This window comes from Sapajus apella, unplaced genomic scaffold, assembly GCF_009761245.1.
Source record: "Sapajus apella isolate SASKATOON/1434 unplaced genomic scaffold, GSC_monkey_1.0 scaffold43, whole genome shotgun sequence".
NCBI lineage: Eukaryota > Metazoa > Chordata > Mammalia > Primates > Cebidae > Sapajus > Sapajus apella.
In genome coordinates this window covers 18,427,778-18,452,231 of record NW_022436983.1, presented here as the reverse complement: position 1 = coordinate 18,452,231, position 24,454 = coordinate 18,427,778, and the positions used below count along the sequence as shown (strand labels likewise).

The 24,454-nt window shown below is 40.6% G+C and overlaps 1 protein-coding gene and 1 long non-coding RNA gene across 2 annotated transcripts in view; one reads left to right on the top strand and one right to left on the bottom strand.

Moving 5' to 3' along the window:
- The window catches only part of MACO1 (macoilin 1), a 67,918-nt gene that overhangs the window by 9,904 nt on the left and 33,560 nt on the right, over window positions 1-24,454 (bottom strand). Inside the window, exons 7-8 of the mRNA XM_032300869.1 lie at window positions 4,118-4,276; window positions 2,591-2,773 (exon numbers count right to left, since the gene is read on the bottom strand). Of these exons, the coding sequence (XP_032156760.1) occupies window positions 2,591-2,773; window positions 4,118-4,276 (342 nt within the window). The remainder of the gene's footprint in view (window positions 1-2,590; window positions 2,774-4,117; window positions 4,277-24,454) is intronic.
- LOC116566481 lies at window positions 27-23,946 on the top strand. The gene is made up of 3 exons (XR_004275880.1): window positions 27-39; window positions 1,556-1,558; window positions 23,854-23,946. It is a non-coding gene; the product is annotated as an uncharacterized LOC116566481 (long non-coding RNA).

Genomic DNA, 24,454 nt, shown 5'->3' with positions numbered 1-24,454 from the left:
GGCTCAGTCTGCTTACTTCTCTGTCCTTTGATAATTTCAGTAATACTCTAAAATAATTGGGCTGGGCATGGTGGCTCATGCCCATAATCCCAGCACTCCCAAAGCCAAAGTGGGAGGATCAATTGAGCCTAGAAGTCCGACATAAGCCTGCGCAACCTGTCTCTATAAAAAATTTTTAAAAAGCTGGGCATAGTAGCATATGCCTACAGTCCCAGCTACTCAGGAGGCTGAGACAAGAAGATAGCTTGAGCCCAAGGGTTTGAGGTTACAGTAAGCTGTGATTGCACCACTGCACTCCAGTCTGGGTGAGAGAGAGAATATCCTGTCTCAAAATATATACATATATACAATAATTATTATTGAGTGTCTAGATGAGCCAGACACTAAGGTACTTCACCCATACTACCTTCTTCAATCCTTACAACAACCTAGGGTATATTTATCCCATCCAGATAAGAAAACTGAGGCTACACAGATATAATACTAGTCCAAGGTCACCTAGCTTTTAGGTCACAGACTGGGGATAGGAACTGAGGTTTTCTGGCTTTCCAATTCAGCCAACTTTCCACTAGGCCATGAGATGAGACAATACACACAAAGCAAAATAGAACTGAACATGAACTACCTCCAGCAGGGGGCAGTGAACTAGAAAAAAAATGTTCCCTCACTTTGGAGGGGCTATGCATTGGGACTTTGCCTTTCTTGTCATAAAGTTGCCATACTCCTGGAGTAAGGCACACCATTAAGCTGCTTCTCAGGGCTATCATAAAGTTGAGCTAAAAGAGACGATGGCAATGGCCAGTCCAAAGTTGGAACTGTCTAGGTTCCAGAATCAGCCCAATGAAGAAAGTGAGTGTTCTCTGCCTACCAAAAAAGGAAGGTCCAGTCAGAGATTTATGCCAAGATTTACTTAAGAATAAGTTATGGCAGGCTGGGCATGGTGGCTCACACCTGTAATCCCAGCACTTTGGGAGGCCAAGGTGGGTGGATCACCTGAGGTCAGGAGTTCAAGACGAGCCTGGCCAAGATGGTGAAACCCCCATCTCTACTAAAAATACAAATATTAGCTGGGCACAGTGGCAGGTGCCTTTCATCCCAGCTACTGGGGAGGCTGAGGCAGGAGAATTGCTTGAACCTGGGAGGCAGAGGTTGCAGTGGGCTGAGATCACGCCACTGCATTCCAGCCTAGGCAACAGAGTGAGACTCTTGTCTCAAAAAAGAAAGGAAAAAAAGAATAATTTATGGCAAACAAGGACTGTCCATGGATAAGATAAATATGCTTAACTGGAAGCAAAAGGGATTTGGGGTAGACGCTGAAACCAACTTACTGATTCTGAGGGAGATTCTAAGCAATATGGTTAAGGAACTACTATGTTCTCCGGAGTGGAATCTTCCAAAAGGGCAGGTGCTAGATGAATTAAGGAGAGCAGGAGAGCAGTCATCACTAGATGACTGTTAGGGAACATCTCCTGCAAGTATAAGTGCTTCAAAATGCTAATACATCCTCAAACAAACAAACAACCCCACATCATAGGCAGGCTAGTCAAGAGCCTAGTAAGTCTGTATAGATGCTGATGGGCCAAGCCAGCTCAGCCATCTGCTGGGAGAAGGCAGGATCACACAGGAGACAGTTCTCACTTGCTGTTATTTCCTAAAAGGTGAAATGATTCACCAGTTATTCTGCAAATGTCAGAACCCACAAAGAAGGCTATCAACATGCCAAAAGTTAAATTACTTAACTTTAATTACAACAAAGCAACATTCAAGGAAGATTTACAGTTGAATGATACCATATAGATACAAATTAGGATGGAATTTAAAAATGAAATAATAATTTACCCTCATTCTGTATCTGCAAAAACCTAACTGACTCACACGCAAAGGGACTTCACTAGTCAAAAAAACAAAGGAAAAAATGATAAGTGAAGTAGAAGCAAAAAGGAAAAAAAAAAAGCTCTCTGGAATCCAAATGGCAGTTACATAATAGTCTCTGGAATACCCGCACACAGGGGTACTTTCCAGTGGTATAGGAGATAGGCCCCAATTTTCATTATGCCACAAATTTAATGTCGTCTAGTAGTCACTTATGTTTCACTTTTTTTTCCATCTCATTTGACAGTTTGCTGATATCCATTTGAGCAGCCAGTACACAGTGCTTGGGCAACCAAGATTTTATCTTTCTTCCATTTTAAGATAAAAACTCCAGAAACACATATACCTAAGAATGGAGAGTAATGATAGCTCTCTAAAGGGAACAAACTTCCAGATGGAATCTCTCAACGCATTTAGTAACCATCAGCCTGACAAAAAGTGATTAGAAACCCTTTTAAGCGCAGTACTTTGCCTCCCAGGTATGGGAAGCATGGTGATTCTCTCAACCCACTTTATAGATGAGGTCATTGAGGGATGAAGCTGTCATAAGGTAGTGCAAGCTTGCATAGATAAACCAGCTAATAAAACAGCACTTAAAAACAATCCATCCACGCATGATTGCTGTATGTCTAATCCTGCCCAAGGCATCAAATTCCCATGTCTTTGTTGGTAAAAGAAAGCCAACCTTGGATTAAACACTCAGGTGACATGGACATACCTAGACGCAGCAGCAAATGCAACAGCCCGGGCAGCAGTGGCTTCTTCTAACTTCTTCCTTTTTTTCTCTTCCATTAACTGTTTTTCTACAAAACTTCGGGCTTCCTGCTCAGCTTTTAGCTTTTTCTCCAACTGGCTGATATTCTGCTTGTCTTTTTGCTTCATTTGCACAGCATTATGTAACCTAAATGGAAATGATCGTCATATAAAGTCTTAAAATTAGAAATGCCTACTGTAAACCCTTGAGACACAATTCTTTATCACCTTAAGGCCAAATAAACAGGAGGTTTGAACAGCAAATCAAAAACGTCAACTCCCAAAATGCCTGAGGAAAACACACTGTCATTATTCTTTAATAATCCCTAAACACCAATCAGCAAGCTGCCTTACAAAACAGAGATTGAGACCAAGCCTTTGCTCTGTTCAAATAAGTGATCTACAGAAAGTAATCCAGAAAACAGGGTAAAACAAATTTCAAACAGAGGGGAAGATAATTGTATAACTAATTCTAAGGTTTCAGAGCACATTGAAAGAACTTCAGTCCCACCAAAGAATCACTGATGGGACTAGCTCCAGTGAAACTGAGGTAAAGGGTGGAAAGGGAAGGTTTGAATTTTTCCTGAATACAGTTTTGCTTTGGCCTACTATAGCCTTTCCTTTCCAGCTCAGGATGTTTGCTCACAGTGTCCCCAAATCCTCTTTTAGAGTCACAGGATGCTTAATTTCAGATAGAAATTTCAGCCATATTTCCTGCCTATTACCACCCCTAGCTTTACCTATCAGCATGAGGTGAGCTTATCATTGGGATGGTCTCTATGTATCAATGCTAGACCACCACAAATGCTGGACAGAGGCAATGGAGATGTTATTTGCCTGTAATGCCCTAGCTCTTGAGTTACATTCCTTAAAAATGTTGGGCTTCTCTCTCAATAGGGAAATCCCATAAAGCCAACAGCCTATAATGATAATCACTACCACAGACACACATTGCTTGGAGATTTTAAAAAAAGAAAAAAGGACAGACCCACATTGAGTCAAGAAGTAATTCCAGCATGAACTAATCAAAGGCCTAAAAGAATTCACACGGAAGGGCTATTTGCCTTGACTTTTCAAATAAAATCAGTCAAAGTTCAATGTCATTTTTTAGTTTTGGAAATAAAAGTAAATATAGTCAAATCCTCTAGAAACTTTCACTCAAAGGAGCAAAATTTTCAAACCGTGGCAGAACTACTTCTTGTCAATTTTACTATCCAAAAACTCAGTAACTATTTTAGACTAAAAAGTTATTAAATAAGAGAAGAAAAAAATACTAATACTAATAAACTGGTTTGTGGCAATGAAATAAGTTTTTTTATAAATTTTATAAACATGCTGAATATCTGGTACTAAAAAAGTATTTTAAACATTTTATTTAAAAACCCCTCAGCAGGTCTCTTTGTCACCACGAATCTTCTGCTCCAACCCCTGGAAACAAGAGAAGCAGTGAAGCTGCTGGGTTTATGGCCAAAGGCCAGAAAGGTACACGTACTTGTTCTGCAGCAGCTCGTTCTCCTGCCGAAGCTGGCCCATTTCTGACCGGATCCCTCGCTCGGTGCTCGAAAGGGAGCTGATCTGACTGCGGAGCTCTTGTTCCACTTGTCTGCTGGCTTGCAGGTCAGCCTTTAACTTTTTAATGTCTTGTTCCAGCCTAGGAGAAGAAGAAATGCAGCATTTTCATCTAGGTGAGAACACCCACAGAGATGAGAGGGACTCTGGCGGGGGTCCTGGACTGCTGGGTGAACAGCAGGGGAAGAACCCCGCTGGCAGTTCCTGCCATCACAAGGACTCCTTTCTGCAATTAGGTTAATTTTGTTGAGTGATTCCACCTGGGTCCCTACCGCTTCCTACTGGGGTGTAACTTTCAACTTCCCCCAAATGTTTGTGAATATTGACAGGTGAAAATGGTGCTTGTGAATATCCGAGCTGCTAAAGGAGAAGGGGATGGCAGAGAGGGTGGCTGAAGATTAAAGACTCCCTTCTTACTGGTGGCTTTCCATACCCTCAGCAAGGGAAATATGTTCAAACAACCAGCTCATGCCCTACACCACTTGCTGCCTTGAGATATTTTGATAGATCAGAATCCACTGTCTGAGAGTCTGTCCCACCATGGGCCTGGAAGACAACTGTCTGCAAAAACCTCCTGAAATTGCTAGCATCCTTGGTGAATGATGTTCACACCTCTGATGACTGCAGTAGAAGAGCTCATGAGACTCAACAACAATGAAAAAAGGAACAAATTATATGCTCTAAGAATCATAAGAGAACTCTATCTGTAAAATAAAGTCTATCTTTTCTCCTCAATTCCTTACTCTTGTTCCATCTATTTTCTTTATTGCAATAATAGTTTCATTTTAAGTGACAGGTATTGGGGACCTACTATGCATATGTAGTACTGAAAATGGTCAACAAAAACTATAAAATCGGCCGGGCACAGTGGCTCATGCCTGTAATCCCAGCACTTTGGGAGGCTGAGGCGGGCGGATCACCGTAAGTCAGGAATTTGAGACCAGCCTGGCCAATATGGTGAAACCCTGTCTCTACTAAAAATACAAAAATTAGCCAGACATGGTGGTGGGCATCTGTAATCCCAGCTACTCCGGAGGTTGAGGCAGGAGAATCACTTGAACCTGGGAGGTGGAGGTTGCAGTGAGCCAAGACACTGCACTCCAGCCTGGGCAACAAGTGCAAGACTCTGTCTCAAAAAAACAAAAAACAAACAAGCAAAAACCATAAAATCAAGTCTCTTTGTGGGAAAACTTCACAATTAGGAACCAAAAAATAGAGAGGAACCAAGAAATACATAACTAAAATGATGAAACAACACAAGGAAGGCCATGATTCAATATATGCTAGAAGGAATAACAACAACAAACAACAAAAAGAAAGAATAACAACAGCTACTATTTAATGAGAACTTACAGGCCAGGTACTGTTCTATAGCCTTTAATCCTATAAACTCATTTAATCTGTACAACTATGGGCCAAATGCAATTCCTATTCCTATTTTTACAGATGAAGAACTCTAGGCCAGGAAAGGATGCAGCCCAAGGTCATCCTGGCAGTCTAGCTCCAGAGTCCATTCTCTTCACTATTAGGTGGAACTATAGCCACATCATCCACAGCATGGTAGAGGAAGAAGTGCTATGTGAGTCTGAGGACAGAAGACTGGAAAAGGCTTTGCAGAGCAGGTAAAGATGGATTTGGGCCCTGATATTTGGATAGGATTTGAAAAAGTAGAAGAGGAGGAGAGGACTTCTAAATGAGGGGAGAAATGTATTAAAAAACTCAAAGGCAGGAACAGCCATAGACATCTGCAGGCAAGCCATTAGTCTGGCCTCTGAGGAAGGCTTGTACTGGAGAAAGAGTAGGAAAGGATAGAACGGATCTGGTAGATGGGACTATGGAGAGTGGTCATGAAGGTCAGGTCAAGAATGGCTACCATGTGAGCCTCAGTTGGGAATGAAAGAAAAATTAGATCCACAACGGCTAGATCTCAATAATTTTGTAGTTATCACTTTCATTTTTTAAATCTCTTCCTATCACAAATTAAGAATAACAATATTTATTTAGAAGAGGCTTTTCAAATCAGGATACAAACTCGCAGGTAGGTAAAGTCAGTCTGCTCTGATGACACTCTTGTGCATGTCACTAATTCAACATACCAACAGAACCAAGATTTCTGAAGGCCAATGGTGATCTCTTTGGAATTGTCGGTTCCAAAGACTAAGCCCTTAGAGACATGTTTTTATCAAGCACTAAATCCCCAGAGCCCTCCACAGTGATCAACGCTTACTCAATAAAAGTTGCTTGACACAGAGCAGCTTTATTTACATATCTACCTTTAGGCAACCTAAAAAAATCCCCAAAACTCCAAATCATAAAACACTGACCGTCACCTTACAGGTGCAAGTAGCCAGTCCTTCTGTCCAGTGCCTGGGAGCATGGCCTAGAAAACTTTTTTTCCAGAAGCACCATGGGTGTCCTGACAGCTTGCTCCCCCGGGAAGGGTCACAAGTCAACATCACGCCACCACTTTCCCTATTGCCAGGGTTATTCCAAGAATGCATTCTTGGAACCACTCTAAACAATTATAGATTGTCATTTATACCATCATCATACTGTCTCTCATTCACCCCCAAGTAGCCCAAAGAATATATTCTGAAAGAGGTTGATGCTGTCAGGCTATCCTCATTAAGAAGTTTGGCTAAAATACATGTTAGGTAACTTGTCTTGAGAAGTTGATTTCACATTCTGAGTATTGCATTTTCAGCAGAAAGGGTAAGTTTTTAGGTGAGACTAGGGGAAAAGCATGGTTTAGTAACAGAATTTAGGGTCAGGGTTCTAGATTCAGCTCTGGCGCCAACTCTATGACCCTGCACAAGGCATGCAATCTTCCAGGCCTCCGTTTCCACATCTACACCTGATGATCTCTAAAGCTCCTCCCAGTTCGGGCTAGGTTTTCTAGGCCTGATACACTTACAGATGGCTGCAGATTTGCCTCTTTAGATCAGCAAACTAAGCTGTATCATATGCAGATGCACAGGAATCAAGTTCTACACAACCAGCCGCTGGGGCAAAACATATGCCACAGTTGGGAATGAAAGAAAAATTAAATCTGTAGAGCCTAGATTGCAATAATTTTGTAGTTGTTACTTTCTTTCATTTTTTAATCTTTTCCCACCACAAACTAAAAATAACAATATTTATTCTGAGTGAAATTTTAGAGCTCCTTGAAAAAATGTAAAAATCCAAAGAGCTAATGAAGTTATGAGACCAAAAAGCATAAAATATCTAGAGTATAACTTCTGAAGACGAAAGAACATGAAACTATATATATATTTATTTTTTAAACCAAGTCTCACTGTGTTGCCCAGGCTGGAGTGCAATGGTACGATCTTGGCTCACTGCAACCTCCCATTCCTGGATTCAAGCTGGTATTACAGGTGCCCACCACCACGCCTGAGTAGTAATTATCTGTTTAATAAATGCGTCTAGCACTGACTATCTTGATTTAGTTCAATTTGTGAGATGGAGTCTCCCTCTGTCACCCAGGCTGGAGTGAGTGGTGCGATCTCGGCTCACTGCAACCTCCACCTCCTGGGTTCAAGTGATTTTCCTGCTTCAGCCTCCCCAGGTAGCTGGGGCTACAGGTGTGTGCCACCACGCCCAGCTAATTTTTTTTTGTATTTTTAGTAGAGACAAGGTTTCGCCATATTGACCAGGCTGGTCTCAAACTCCTGACCTCAGGTGATCCACCCGCCTTGGCCTCCCAAAGTGCTGGGATTACAGGTGTGAGCCACCGTGCCTGGCCAACAATATATTTTTTAATGTGAAGATCCTATAAATATTTTGTCAAAGACTAACAGTGGTACAATACAACAAAAGTAAAATGAAGTGGTTACAGGAATATGTTCACTTTGTGAAAATTCATAAATGGTACACTTGATTTGTATACTGTTGGGTGTACATGTTATACTTCAATAAGAAAAGGTTTATTTTTAAAAAATAATCTCATAGATCAAGACACAGAACTAAAATACTTCAGGATTTTCATAACTGCTACCATTAATTTTGTAAAACTGTAAATTATTTTCCCAACTGTGAATGATTTTCCAAACTGCTGCAGCAAGCCTGAGCATTACCGCTGGCATTCCCAGTTTAGGAAACACTGCTCTCTAGGAGCACTGCCTAACGGCTAATGGCATGCAGGATAACTTCAAGCAGTAAATGGCAAAATTCTCAACAATTAAAAAAAAATTCATGATGGACAATTTTTCACTGGCTGTCTACAAAAAGCATTAATTTGCCTTGAATGTCAACTATATATTTTAAATCTTTACTAAGGTAGGTAGCAGCAAAATGAGTTACCACCCATATTGGGTTTATTTTTGATACCTAGTCAGTATCAAAAACTGAATAAACAATGGAAAAATATAAAAGAAAATATAAATAACTCATAATCCTTTTATCCAGACAGAAATGCTCACTATTTGAATCTGGTGTACCTCTTTTCTATATGTATTTTTTTTCTATTTCTTCACACATGTAAATATATTTAACATTGGTGAAAGAGTACCATATATACAGCTTATAAATCATAAGCACCTTCTCACACTATTAGGCGTCTTTCATAAATAACTGCTGCATAATATTCCATTGTATGGATGTACTATGAGATATATCTTCTTTCCTAAGATATACCTCAATTTTTGCATTTGCCCAATAGAAAAATGTATGTCATGAGTTTTGAAAAAAATATGTGTGGCTAGGCGCAGTGGCTCACGCCTGTAATTCCCAGCACTTTGGGAGGCTGAGGCGGGCGGATCCCCTGAGGTCAAGAGTTTGAGACCAGCCTGGCCAACATGGTGAAACCTTGTCTCTACTAAAAATACAAAAAAAAAAAAATTAGCTGGGCGTGATGGCACATACCTGTAGCCCCAGCTACCTGGGGAAGCTGAAGCAGGAGAATCACTTGAACCCAGGAGGCGGAGGTTGCAGTGAGCTGAGATCGCGCCACTGCATTCCAGCCTGGGTGACAGAGGGAGATTCCGTCTCACAAACTGAACTAGATCAAGATAGTCAAGTGCTAGAAGCATTTATTAAACAGATAATTACTATTTGTCTTAATGTCATACTTAACCATTTGGTGCTGAAATTCAATATTTTATAGGCAAAATACAGATATATAATTTATTAGTGTGAAGTATGAAGTTTTTATTAAATGGTGTTAAAAGGTTAATGCAAAAATCTTCAAATGTATTAGTATGATTCTATTAAAATGTCATTAGCTGAAGCCTAAATTAAAAGCAATAATCAGGAAGAAAACAAGGTAGAATTAACAGATTATAACCCTTGAAACTAATCTCAGCAGACAGGGATAGAAAGAATGGAGGAAGAAAACAAGCCCCTTTTATCAGCATTAAGTCCGACACTCTTCCCCAGACTATGGAATTTTCAAGGATAAAAGGGAAATTTCCTCCAGAAGAACTACAATCTCATTTAAAAAATAATAATACAAATAAAAATTGGGACAGACACATCTGAACCAAGCTTTAGTAAGGCTTAGCCAGGAAATAAATGCACTTCCTTCTTGCCTAACTCCTGTGGAACCAGTTTTTACCCTTACAAAGGCCTGCCCCGTGGCATCATCACTTTGGACACAGACAGGGCCCATGGCAAAGCTGGAGTTTATGTGTACAATAAATATGGCCATTTTTCCCCAATAATACAAGCCAGGGTTGTAAATGATTACATATCAGGTCCAGGCAAATTTCCTAGTCACTTTACTGATCATTTTAAAAGATAGCACTCACCTTCTAAGGGAGTTGTGAAGCTACCTCTGAATTCTATTATCTAACCCAAAGGCAAGAGTTAGGACCCATATAGCAGCACCTTCTCAGGTCCCTGTGTCAGAAGCCAGGCTCACTTCAAAGCAAAATTGTTAAGTTTAAGGATCATGCTTACTCTAAACCTTAACGATATGTCACCTTCTCCCTAATCCTACCCAACTAAGATAAAAACTGTAATGTAAATTAAATTATTTAAAATTATTTAATTTTAAAAGGAAAAGATTTACATTTTAATAAAGGGTAATCTGCTAATTGACCAAAGGAATGAAGTTCAAATTTTAGCCTTTCAGACAGGCTAAATAGGAAAAAATATCTTTGACTACCTAGAAGGACACCTGGTAATAAAATAAATACGGTATTTATTTATTTATTTTTTAGACAGAGTCTCGCTCTGTAGCCCAGGCTGAAGTGGAGTGGTATGATCTTGGCTCACTGCAACCTCCGCCTCCAGGGTTCAAGCAATTTTCATGCCTCAGCCTCCCGAGTAGCTGGGATTAGAGGCATGTGCCACCACACCTGGCTAATTTTTGTAATTTTTTGTAGAGATGGGGGTTTCACCATGTTGGCCATGGTCTTGAACTCCTGACTTTAAGTGATCTGCCTGCCTTGTCCTCCCAAAGTGCTAGGATTACAGGCGTGAGCCACCATGCCCAGCCGAAATACAGTATTTAAGTATTAGCTTTTAGTTGAAATGGGTATTGTTTTTAAGTATCTGAAAAGGTAGGGAAATACCATGTCTAAATGTTTGTAATTTTTTTGTGAATTACCTGAATTGCAGCCCACACCACTGTATCTTCATTGAGAGTTTAAAAGTCTTCAGTGGCTACTGCCAATAACTTCATGGTTTTATAAAGCCTGACTGCAGCTTTATGAAGCCTGACTGAGAGCACAGGGGAAGTTTAAGGCATCAGGGCAGTAATTTCCCCAGGACGCAAATCTTATTTTCCATAAAGAGGCAGATCTCTTTGTCAGTCAAGACTTCACCTAGGAGTACTATGAGTCACAGCGCATACCCATTCCAGAAAACTACCTAAGGATATATGTCTGTGGGCTGCAAGTTGGACCCCATGAACCCATGGGGATGATGAGGAGCCTCAGCTTTGTTGGTTATCTGTGAACTCTAAAGAGTGAGTGACAGAGAAGCTCTAGGCTCTGCAATACAGAACTTACCATGCTGCTTGCTCTGGAAGAGAAGGGGCTTCAGAAAGTCATCTCTAAGTTATATAGCCAACTGATTGAAAGGTAGGTTTTCTAAAATCCCTCACATCAGCCCAAATGACCCACCCCTTGTTTTCCAGGCATTTTCTGCCTTTATGCTACCTCCTTGGGAGGAATGGCAACCAGTTTTCAATCTCAACCATTCTTCAAGGCCCAATTAAAAAACAACAAAAATTAAACCCTCCAGCACAAGGTGACCAACAACCCTTCTCCTTGTAAAACCCTAAAGCGCTCCCTGTTAGTGTTTCACATTTGGCATCAAACCATCGCTCTGTGCTGGACTTCTTTTTGTTGCTGTTGTTCTGATGTTTAATCTTTTCCTATGTATGTATCGTATTTCTAACAGGACTATAAGTTCTTTGAAGCCAGGAACTGTGCTACAAAATTAGAAGCTGGAACTGTATTTCTTATGTTTTTTCCAATCCTTATAGATCACGCCACTCATCTTCACTCTGCGTCTATCTCCTCAGTGCTCACAATAGAATAGGGTCAGTGTTAGGACATAGGAGGCTCTGGAAACCTATCCACAGCAGGTCATCCGATTTTTAATTTAAATAGCAGCTGAAGGGAACAGGGGTAAAGGACATTTGCTTTTAAGGAAGGCAGGTGCATATGAAAAGAATGAATGAAGAGCAACTGCTTCATCTCATTGGTGCCTAATTCCATTAGGCATTCCCCTGGTACACATTAATCATATAAGACAACACTTGTTTAAGGACCAAACAACTGTCTGTGCAAACTTGAGCTCATAAATCAAAATTCTCTCCAAAGGAGAACTATTGATTACCCTCTATACCAACTCCTCCTCATCTTCCTTCCAGGTGGCTCACACTGACTGGACAGGTAGCTTGGGTCATTCACATATTTTAAGTATGTGGTAGATGTATCTCATCTTAAGTGAGGCCCAGGCTAACTTGAACCTGCTCCAATGTAGCAGATATAAACCACAGATTTGGAAATACTGACATGAAGCTGCCTCAGGTGTCACTGTAGTGACTACAAGGCACAAGTGTACAAAAATAAGAGCTTGATGACCTGATTACTAGGTGAAGCCATATTACAAAGTACTTTATGTCTCTGCTCCATAATCTGTCAAACACAAAAGGCAAACACATTAATTTTCCTAAAGGAATGCAAAGAGAGACAGAAAAGAATTCTAAAGACTTTTTTTTTTTTGTTTTAGACAGTCTCACTCTGTCACCAGGCTGGAGAGCAGTGGCGTGATCTCAGCTTACTGCAACCTCCGCCTGCCAGGTTCAAACGATTCTCATGTCTCAGCCTCCCAAGTAGCTGGGACTACAGGCATGCGCCATCATGCCCAGCCAATTTTTGGACTTTTAGTAGAGACGGGGTTTCACCATGTTGGCCAGGCTGGTCTCAATCTCTTGACCTTGTGATCCACCTGCCTCAGTCTCCCAAAGTGCTGGGATTACAGGCATGAGCCACAGTGCCTGGCAGAGACTTTCACAAAACTGGTCATTTAGGGAAATAAGGTACTTACTGACTTTTAAAGTTCTTCGAGAATAAAGCTGTGAGTGCCAAGAACTACTAGTCATTTTAAGAAGGTCCACAGACAGCAGTCATTAATATTAATATCTTTCGTAACAGCCTGTCTATTCTAATAAGAAAAATTTTCTAAGCACTTAGATATTCAACAGGAAACTAGCTAAATAAATTACAGTACATTCACGTTTGATTGTCATTAAAAAATTAAATCATTTAAAAATCACCAATGAAGAATATTCAATGACTTGGAGGAATGCTCATGATTTAGTCTGTGAAAAATAAAAGTTAAAAAACATACATAGGACCAGCCACGGTGGCTCATGCCTTTAATTCCAGCATTTTGAGAGGCCTAGACCGGTGGATCACAAGGTCAGAAGTTCAAGACCAGCCTGGCCAAGATGGTGAAACCCTGTCTCTACTAAACATACAAAAAAATTAGCTGGGTGTGGTGGCAGGTGCCTGTAGTCCCAACTACTTGGGAAACTGAGGCAGAGAACTGCCTGAATCCAGGAGGTGGAGGTTGCAGTGGGCAGAGATCGTACCGCTGCACTCCAGCCTGAACAACAGAGCAAGACTCAAAAAAAACAACAAAAAGAAAGACTTACATAGTATGAGCTTAATTTTGTAAAATGAACATATACGCAAGAGAAAAAAGCTGAGAGGATATAAAATAGTGGTGATCTTATCTCTTCCTTTTCAAAATCAGATGTTATAAATATGCATAACTTTAAACATTTTAATTATTCAATAATTTTAAAAGAGGATACTACTAACCTGCTCCCCATTCTGTTCTGCATTCACTGATACTCTCAGATTTGCTCATGTCACAGCGCAATTTCAGAGCAACCCAAAACCTTAGGGAAAATCCAAGTTTCTTGCTTTTTTGTGGCAGAGGAGTAGGGTATAGCCTGGGTCTTGCTATGTTGCCCAGACTTGTCAAACAAACTCCTGGACTCAAGTGATCATCCTGCTTCGCCTCTCAAAGTGTTCAGATTACAGGTGTGAGCCACCATTGCCCAGCCACCAGCCAACATAAACTTTTTAGGTCACTCCAAAAACGGGGAACTTAACTTTCTGACATAGAGGATGTCTCAGTTTTTAAATCTACCTCAACTACTTCCTATCATCAGCTCCTATCAAAATAATAGTTTTTCTAAATTTAGATTCTATAGCTGCAGTTTATTGTCTTGTTTGTACTGTTATCTTTGGAAAGATCTCTTGGTTACCTACAACACTGGCTGCAGGAGAGGAGGCACTGCTCTGATTTTAGACTTCACTGTACCACACATGTTACAAGAAATGGTGCTGAGAAGTTCAGATTCTAAGCCAGCCCCGTGAAGTTTGTGAATAAGCAGGGCCCACATCCTGAGTTTTGGTATATTTTATGCTCTGAGAACACAGTAGAAAAATATCTTGATGTGGAAGAAGCTATCAGTCCTAGACACAGATGGAGTGGAGCAAGCAGCTCCCTGAATGGTATGGTTTGAGGAATACCAGAAGGCCCCAAACCACCCTTCTTATTACAAGGCTGTCCCACCTCCTTCATTTTTTTTTATGAGACGGAGTTTTGCTTATGTTGCCCAGGCTAAAGTACAATGGCATGATTTAGGCTCACTGCAACCTCTGCCTCATGGGTTCAAGTGATTCTCCTGCCTCAGTCTCTTGAGTAGCTGGGATTATAGGCATGTGCCACCATGCCCAGCTAATTTTGTATTGTTAGTAGAGACCGGGTCTCTCCATGTTGGTCAGGCTGGTCTCAAACCCCTAACCTTAGGTGATCTGCCGACCTTGGCCTCCCAAAGTGCTGGGATTACAGGCGTGAGCCACTGCGCCTGGCTGTCTGCTCTCCTTCTAAGTGGTATGAAAGCCTCACAGTCAGGTGTAGGAATCTAACAGTAAAGGGAATGATCTTTCACTCTGGAGAGGTACTGTCAACATGGCCTGTTTTCTAGGAGCACAGGGAACTGAAGAGGAAAAGGCAAAAAGGTCCTATTAATATATGGCAGATTCATAGGATTTACCAGGTATTTCCTAACAGTAAAGTCCTTGCTAAAGTCAAGTCAGGTTTTGACTGGTGGGGCCAGAGGGCTAGGGGGAGCAAAATACAAGTATAACAGAAAGGTGAGGCACAGAGGTTACAAACTGGTGAGCCAATCTGGCTCTTAAGTATGTTTTGTTTGACTCTCCCCCTACGTGATGTTAAAAAAAAAATGTTTTTAAACTGAGAGATTTCACATAAAGATATTTTTAGCATCTCTCCAAAATATCAGAAGACTTGGCAACACTGGGCCTACAATCCCCCATGGCAACAACTGGGTGTCCCCTTTGGAAGGGTTTATGCTCCCAAAATCCTGGGTGTCAGGTGCAGTACTGAATGAGAATGATGCCAATGCCAGACTCCAGAATGCTCACCCCAGCCTGCTCCACTCACTCCTGTAGGAGTCTGAATCTGCAGTACTTGCTCTGGAACAGAGTGTTGGGGGAGAAATGGTCCTTTCTAGTTCATTACTTTGTGTTTCTGTTTTGAAACTATTGGAGCACTCTAACAAGAAAAGTGAAATGTACCTTGTGATAGAGGAGAGTTGTCATTCTACCTATAAAAAAGAATCTGAAACTTGGTTTTAATCCTGAGAGTCCCAGCCAGCTGGGAGAAAAGATCTAAGAGGTACCTAAGAGATTTGCAAAGACTGAAATATACACACATTGGCTGGCAAAGTATCCAAATAGCCGGTTTCCGAACGATAGCACAAATAATATTTAAAGAATATGGTTCCTTTTCCTTGGGGTTACTTTCCCTTCAGGGAATCCACCCCTAACCCCCCGAGAAGAAAAACTCAATTCATTATATGCCAGTAGAGGTACTAGCCCAGAATTTAACACAAAGCCTTTCAAAGTTTTGTAATAGTTCCTTCCCAATTCTAGTGAGGAAACTTTCAAACAGCCTATCTAGAAATCACTGCTTTGATAGAATAAACTCTCGGGACTCAATATAAAAATGTTTTTTTCATGTTTATGTAAAAGCCCCCTCCCTAATAAACTATGTGTTATTTCATAATTTATCCATACACCATAATCACCTTCCTGTTTAACCACTTAGATATGGAGTGGTCACCTTCCTGTTTGACCACTTAGTTTACATTTGGTAAACTGCTTGCTTAAATTCACTTATGCCTAGTTTCTAAAATGCCATATGGTTTTCAAGTCACAAAATAACCCTGTTTTAGTGTAAAATTATCATGCCTCTATTACCACATTTATATCCCAGAATACAATAGTTTTAAATCCCTTCAATGGTTAAAATAAACTCAAACTATATTGTAAATTAATATAAACAGAGTTAAACTATAGGTATCTCTACCTATAAACTATAGGTGTTTCTGTTTTGAATATAGTTTAACTCTGTTTATATTATGGGAATATCACTCTGTTTATATTATGGGAATATTATGGGAATAGCAGAAAATGAAACTAACTCAGGTCTGACAAAGCATATCTGCTCAGACATCGTGCTAGAAAAACATAAATCAAAAACATGTTTCCACAGAGACAGAAAACACACAAACCTTACTAAATAGACAGATGGCTCTACCACTTATTTTTTCCCACTTGATAATTTCCAAATAATTTAGTAGCAGTTATATCCAACATATTTAATCTAGTCTAGCTAGAACATTTAAATGTCTAGTTTTCACAGTTCTCATTCTAAAATTTCATACATTTTAATTATAATTTTATCTCTCAGCTAGAATGACGCTGATCCAGAAAATTATTACATGACTCACAGAAGCAGAAAGGCCTGCTGTGGTCACCATCACTCATGAAGGGGTCAAAAAGGTGACTCTGCAGCAGTCTGTCAGCACCCTGTTGTGTAGGCACCTGCAGGGAATGCAGCTAGGGAAACCCCCAAAGCCTGAATCACCCCCAAAGTCTACCAAGAACAGATTTTCTTCCACAAACTACAGCTGACACAAGCAAAATGCATTCAAAGCAGAAGGGAACAAATGTACCGTTTTCTGTAGCGCTAGAGAGCAAGCAGCCACACACATATTCTAACTTGGAGGATCTCCTTGGAGAGAAGGTTGAACAGAAATGTGGGATCTGAGCTATATCTCCAGCTACCACAAAGACAAAGAGTGATCTGAGACTGGTGAGAAGAGAGAGGGCCAGACCCACCAGGAAAGATAAATAAGATAAGGCAAACTGAGATTATCATTCCTATTCCTAGCTGAGATGAGGCTTGTGCCTAGGTTCCTCGGCCCTGAAGCACAACCAACCCACTGCAGGAGCAAATGTCTTTTTTTGACAGCAGTGACTCAAGAGGATTTTTCTCCTCTTGCCCCTTGTGCCTTCCAGAAATTCTGACACCTCTTGCAAAGCCTTGGGAAAAACTACTGACAGAGTGCTGGATTTTAAAACTTCCTGTGAAATACCAAGAAAAGGAGTTTGGAGCAAAAAGACTTTCTATTTAGAAATAAAATTGTTAATAACCTTCTCAAAAATAACAAACAAATTGATACTGAATGTGTAGTCCTCGATTGAGTCTAATGTGATATTCAGGTTTTCTAACTTCAAAAGCCTTTGAGTTGCACTGTAATAAAATTACTGGGTGGCCATCCTCCCTGCTTCCTAGTATTTCCCTGCACAAAGGTAATATTAATTAATTTAACAAGTATTTATTGAGTTCCTACTCTGTGTCAAGCCAAGCACCGTGTACTATGACAAACCAGTGAGAATAACTTCCCTGCCCATACTGAGCTTACATCTTATTATGGTATAATAAACATGTTATAAAAACTTAAACTATACAGAAATAAACAATAAAAATAAACAGTAAATGTCTCTGACAGCCAACTACAACTGACCATCTGGTATATATTTCAAGTAATTTTCTGTGCACACGAGAAATATATCTACCTATATTTTTCGTTTTTATCTGAGACAGAGTCTCGCTCTGTCACCCAGGCTGGGGTGCAGTGGCACGATCTCGGCTCACTGCAATCTGCCTCCCAGGTTCAAGTGATTCTTGTGCCTCAGCCTCCCAAGTAGCTGGGATTACAGGCGCCTGTCACCGCACTCAGCTAATTTTTGTATTTTTAGTAGAGACAGAGTTTTGCCATGTTTGTCAGGCTGGTCTCAAATTCCTGGCCTTAAGTGATTCACCTGCTTTGGCCTCCCAAAGTGCTAGGATTACAGGTGTGAGCCACCAAGCCCGGCCCTACCCATATTTTTCTTTTCTTTTTTTTAAAGACAGATTCTCACTCTGTGAGAATCCAGGCTGGAGTGCAGCGGTGCGATCTTGGCTCACTGCAACCTCCAACTCCCAGGTTCAAGTGATTCTCGTGCCTCAGCCTCCTGAATAGCTGGGACGACAGGCACATGCCATCATGTCCAGCTATTTTTCTATTTTTAGTAGGGATAGGGTTTCGTCGTGCAGGCCAGGCTGGTCTCAAACTCGGTCTCAAACTCCTGACCTCAAATGATCTGCCTGCCTCAGCCTCCCAAAGTGTGGGATTAAAGGTGTGAGCCACTGCACCCGGCCCCCCATCCATATTTTTCAATAGATTCATACTGTACAATCTGTTCTGCTACCTGCCCCCTCCCCATCCCACTTTAGCAAACAATCTTGGGTTCGTCTAATTACCTTAAGATGGGCTTGCACCTTTCAAGAGAATAGTTTGTTATCTTTCTTACTTAACTACTGTGGTTCCTCACTAAGGACTCATCACCATCTTGGGGAAAGAGTGGAATTGTCCATGAAAGGCCACCTCCCCCTGGGTTACCAGTCCAGGGAATGCTCACAGGCTCTGTCTTCTAAACTGACTGCTCTGTCTTGCCTCAAACCAATGGTCAGGTCTTAGCTTTGGATTCTATTCTTGCTTCATGCCTATAACCTTGGGTTACATGCTCTGAATGTTCTTCTCCACCTTCTGTTGCAACCTGGACCAGCACCTTTCTCTCTTGCCCTAGAGCTGGGAGCCAGCCTCACGCACTACTAACCCTGACCCAGGCCAGTTCCCTAGAAGGGATAAAGAACAATAGAAAGATAGATAGTAAACAACATTAGCCCCCAATTTTACTAGTAGCTTTGAAATGCTTCTCTAAGATCACAAAATAGGGGCATCTTGGATTCTGTCTTTACTTTGCTCTGTTTTACAGTTACTGTAATTCACACCAAATCATATTGAATCCACTGATTATGAAAAGTTAGTATCTAAAAATATAGTCCTTTCTTTTCAACTAATGTATAATTTTAAATTGGGTGTGGACATCTTATAATGTGGAGAAACAAAAAATAAGTGCTGTAAAACATCTTTAGTTTTTTTCCCCTGCAAGACCAAACACACCAACAAGTCCTATAAAAGAAGTTGCCGGGCATGGTGATAAATTAAGCCTGTAATCCTAGCACTTTGGGAGGCCGAGATGGGCAGATCACAAGGTCAGGAGTTGGAGACCAGTCTGGTCAACACAGAAACCCCATCTCTACTAAAAATACAAAGATTAGCCAGGCATGGTGGCACATGCCTGTAGTCCCAGCTGCTTGGGAGGCTGAGGCAGAAGAATCACTTGAACCTGGGAGGTAGAGGTTGTAGTGAGCCAAGATCGTGCCAATGCACTCCAGCCTGGGCAACAGAGTGAGACTCCGTCTCAAAACAAAGAAAGAATAAGAAGAAAAAAAAGTCCGAGGTTACACAGCAGTCTTAAATGCTGGTAGCTGGAAAGACAAGGTTAAATTCATAAGTATGAAAGTCTGTGAATTGCTAGTCAAGCCACATTTGGGTAATGCGTGCCATCAGCAAAGTCCAGTCAAAGGGGAAAGCTGATCGTTTTTAACATTTGCTATCCCCATCTGTTCAAGGAAAAAGGGGCAGATTTATGTTTTAAAATCATAAAACATAAATACAAGGTTTAAGTGGGTTAGAAAGTACAATGCAGGGCAATGACACTTTGCTCACTCACCAACTTAAACTAGAAAGGAATGAGTCACAAAAACTCATATTACAGACAACTAAAACATAATACTAATCATACTCACTGATGACTAGAACATTATATAGCTTATTTATAGATTACATTGTTATCTATTTATATACTCTAAAGCTATTTTTCTAAGACTCAGATTTGTTAATTTAAATTAGACTTGGATATGAGTGTAAATTAAACACTTCTCAGCCGGACATGGTGGTTCACACCTGCAATCCCAGCACTTTGGGAACCCGAGGCAGGTGAATCACCTGAGGTCAGGAGTTTGAGACCAGCCTGACCAACATGGTGAAACCCCGTCTCTACTAAAAAAATACAAAAATTAGTCGGGCGTGGTGGTGCCACCTGTAATCCCAACTACTCAGGAGGCTGAGGCAGGAGAATTGCTTGAACCCGGGAGGCAGAGGTTACAGTGAGCCAAGGTCCCACCACTGTACTCCAGCCTGAGTTACAGAGTGAGACTCTGTCTCAAAAACAAAACACTTCTCAGTGTAAGCAAATGAATTAAAATCTCTCAAAGTGCTTCTCTATGCTTCCTTCTTCTCTGAAGCAATTCTACCAATTGCTTGGAAATTCCCGAAAAAATCCTGAGAAATGTTTTCCCCATTTCCTTCCAGAGTCTCAAGTATCTAAATAAACAGGACTAACTGTGGGAACAAACCAAGTTATAAGTAATATCATTTTGATGTGCCTAAAATAACCAAATGAATTTGGAGCAGAATACAACAGTTGAGTATTCAATATATTACACTTTACCCATATTGCCATATTCTCCTTAAGATAAGACACTTTTCTCTTCCGTGGCTTCAAACTTTCTAGGAACTTACCATCATGACAATGTGCACATCCCAGGACTCCAGGCCTTCCAAGCAGAAAGAGGAACAAGGTTAATGATGGCCTCTCTGCAGGGGAAGTTGATGGTTACATCCCTGGCCTCAAGTCTTCTAGTTCAGGTCTCTTAGATCTGCTGCTGCCAAGTTAAGCCTACTCTAGACATAAAAAAACAATCCTCATGCTGGGGAGCTCTAGACTGTCTGGACCAGACCAATACCCAAGCTAGCCCTAACCAGAGTTGAAGTCTCAGAGATCCTGTAAGCTTTCAAGGGTATAGGCAGCTGGCCCCTTTTATTTAGAGGTTAAGTAAGTACCTTTATGTATCTTTGTCAAGAGCAAGAATTTTTAACACACAATAGTACCTCTCTGATAGAAAATAAATAAATAAATAAATAAATTCTGAAATCCTGAGAAATGTTTTCCCCATTTCCTTCCAGAGTCTCAAGTATCTAAATAAACAGGACTAATTGTGGGAGCAAACCAAGTTATAAGTCATATCATTTTGATGTGCCTAAAATAACCAAATGAATTTGGAGCAGAATAAAGCAGTGAGTATTCAATATATTACACTTTACCCATATTGCCATATGCTCCTTAAGAAAAGATACTTTTCTCTTCCATGGCTTCAAACTTTCTAGGAACTTACCATCATGACAATTTACAGATTTTAGCCATGAGATCCTAAAATCTCATGCTAGTGCCAATCCTTGGGCCAATGTTAGTTGTATTTGCATTCAAAACAAAAACCCGAAAAAATTTAAAGCAGAAAAAGAAAGCAAGTTGATAAAAATTTAAAAAATACTATGGTATAACAGAAAAGGTTCCAGAAGTCAAGAAACTTTAGTTCTGGTCTTGGCACCACCACTAGCTTTGTCACCTGCACTAGCCATGTAATCTTCTAGGGTTCATTTACTTCACTGATTAAAACAAAAACAAAGAAACAGGAAGCTGGTCTAGATAGCTCTTAGATCTCGTCTAGTTGCAAAAAAAATCATCATTCTAAATTGACTGTTTTATTAAATGGTATTCTACCAAGCGAACTCTGGATACATTTCCTTTATGACTCTTTACACCAGATATAATTCAACTAAAGGATGGATATCATTTTAAAAATAAACACTATAATAAAAAAGATGAATCTTCTGTCTTAACAAAAAATGCAGTGGAATGGAAAAAAAGGGAGAAGAGATGTTTCCTTCAACATTTCTGCAGATTATGGATCACTTTGAATTTTGTTAACTCTAAATGTTAAGTCTTCTCCCTTAACTAGGAAACTGAAAGAAGTAACAATTGCCAACAAGAAACTACATGGTTTTCGGGTGTTTTGAGAGGGAACCTTGTGGTAAGTGCAAACAAAATTGTTGACTCCTCTGTTTGCAGGCCTTGAAACTTTGGGTTCAGGTGTCGCACCTCGCTCTGCCTGGTCTTAGAGAGTCTTTTTTTTTTTTTTGAGACGGAGCTTGACTCATTGCCCAGGCTGGAGTGCTGTAGCGAGATCTCGGCTCACTGCAACCTCCGCCAATTGGGTTCAAGAGATTCTTCTGCCTCAGCTTCCCAAGTAGCTGGAATTACAGGCATGCACCTCCATGCCCAGCTAATTTTGTGTTTTTAGTAGAGATGGGGTTTCACCATGTTGGTCAGGCTAGTCTCAAACTCCTGACCTCAAGTAATCCACCCACCTCAGCCTCCCAAAATGCCAGGATTACAGATGTGAGCCACTGTGTCTGGCCAAGAGTGATTTCTGAATGATCACACAGACCTGCCATGGAATATTCCACCCTATGTAAAAATGAGGGTTAGATTAAATTGAGAAAGTGATTTTTATATAATTTAAGTTAAAAAAGCAGGACACAAAAACTACACAAACAACTCTAAAGTCATGACCTATAAAAGAAAAAACTGAGAAGCTGGACCTCATTAAAATTAAAAATTTCTGCTCTGTAAAAGACACGGTCAAGAGAATAAAAAGCCTCAGACTGAGAGAAGGTATAACATTTGCAAAAAGCACCTGATAAAGGACTATTATCGAAAATATATGAAGAACTCTTAAAATTCAACAATAAGAAAACAAACATTCTGATTTTAAAACGAGCCAAACTGGCTGAGCGCAGTGGCTCATGCCTGTAATCCCAGAACTTTGGGAAGCTGAGGTGGTTGGGAGTTTGAGACCAGCCTGACAAACATGGAGAAATCCCATCATTACTAAAAATACAAAATTAGCTGGGCGTAGTGGCAGGCACCTGTAATCCCAGCTACTCAGGAGGCTGAGGCAGGAGAATGGCTTGAACCCAGGAGGTGGCATGGGTGTGGTGAGCCAAGATCGGGCCATTGCACTCCAGCCTGGGCAACATTAGCGAAACTCCGTCTCTAAATAAATAAATAAATAAATAGGCTGAACTAATATAAAAAAGACAAAAAATAACAGATGTTGGCAAGGATGTGGAGAGAAGGAAACCCTTAAACACTGTTGGTGAGAACGTAAAATAATACAACCTCTATGGAAAACAGTATGGAGATTTCTCAAAGAACTAAAAGTAAAACTGCCATTCGATCCAGCAATCCTATTAATGGTTGCTACCCAAAGGAAAAAAACTCTATATATCAAAAATATACTTGCACTTGTATGTTTATTGCCACATCAGTCACAATAGTAAAGATATGGAATCAACCGAAGTGTCCACTGATGGATGATTGGATAAAGAAAATGTGGTATACATACACAATGGAGTACTGTTCAGCCACTAAAAGAATGAAATTATGTCTTTTGCAGCAACATGGGTGGAACTGGAGGTCATTATCTCAAGTGAAACAAGCCAGACACAAAAAGTCCACTATTACATGTTTGTACTCATAAGTGGGTGCTAAAAATGTGTACACATGGACATGGAGAGTCGAATAATAGACAAGGGAGACTTGGAAAGGTGAAGGGGTGGAAAAAGGGTAGATGATGAGAAGTTGGTTAATAGGTAAAATGTATGTTATTTGGGTGCTAGATACCCTGAAAGCCCTGACGTGACCAATACCAATCTATGCATGTAATGAAATTGCATTTGTACCCCAAGAATTTATACAAATTTTAAAAGTGGGCCAAAGACTTTGACATCTCACCGAAAAAGATATACAGATGATAAACAAGCCTATAAAAAGATGTAACATCATATCATATGTCACCAAGGAAATGCAAACCAAAACAATGAAATACCACTATCTACCTATTCCAGTGGCCAAAATCCAGAACACTGACAATACAAAGTGCTGGCCAGGATGTACAGGAACTCCCATTCATTGCTGGTGGGAATGCAAAATGGTATAGCCACTGTCAAAGACACTGCGGCAGTTTCTGACAACTAAACATACTCTTTCTCTATGATCCAGCAATTGTGCTCCTTGGAATTTATCCAAAGAAGCTGAAAACTTATGTCCACCCCAAAACCTGCACATGGATGTTGACAGTTTTATTTATAATTGCCAAAACTTGGAAGCAACCAAGATGTCCTTCAGCAGGTGAATGGATAAGCTTATGATATATCCAGCCAATGGAATATTATTCAGTACTAAAAAGAAATGAGCTATCAAGCCATGAAAAGACACGGAGTGGGCTGGGCATGGGGGCTCATGCCTGTAATCCCAGCATTTTGGGAGGCTAGGGCTCACCTGAGCTTAGCAGTTCGAGACCTGCCTGGGCAACATAGTGAATCCCTGTCTCTCTCTTCAAAAATAAAACAAAAAAATGGCCAGGCATGGTGGCTCATGCCTGTAATTTCAGCACTTTGGGAGGCCAAGGTGGGTGGGTGAATTACCTGAGGTCAGGAGTTCAAGACCAGCCTGGTTAACATGGTAAAATCCTGTCTCAACTAAAAATATAAAAAATCAGCTAGGTGTGGTGACAGGTACCTGTAATTCCAGCTAATCGGGAGGCTAAGAGAGGAGAACTGCTT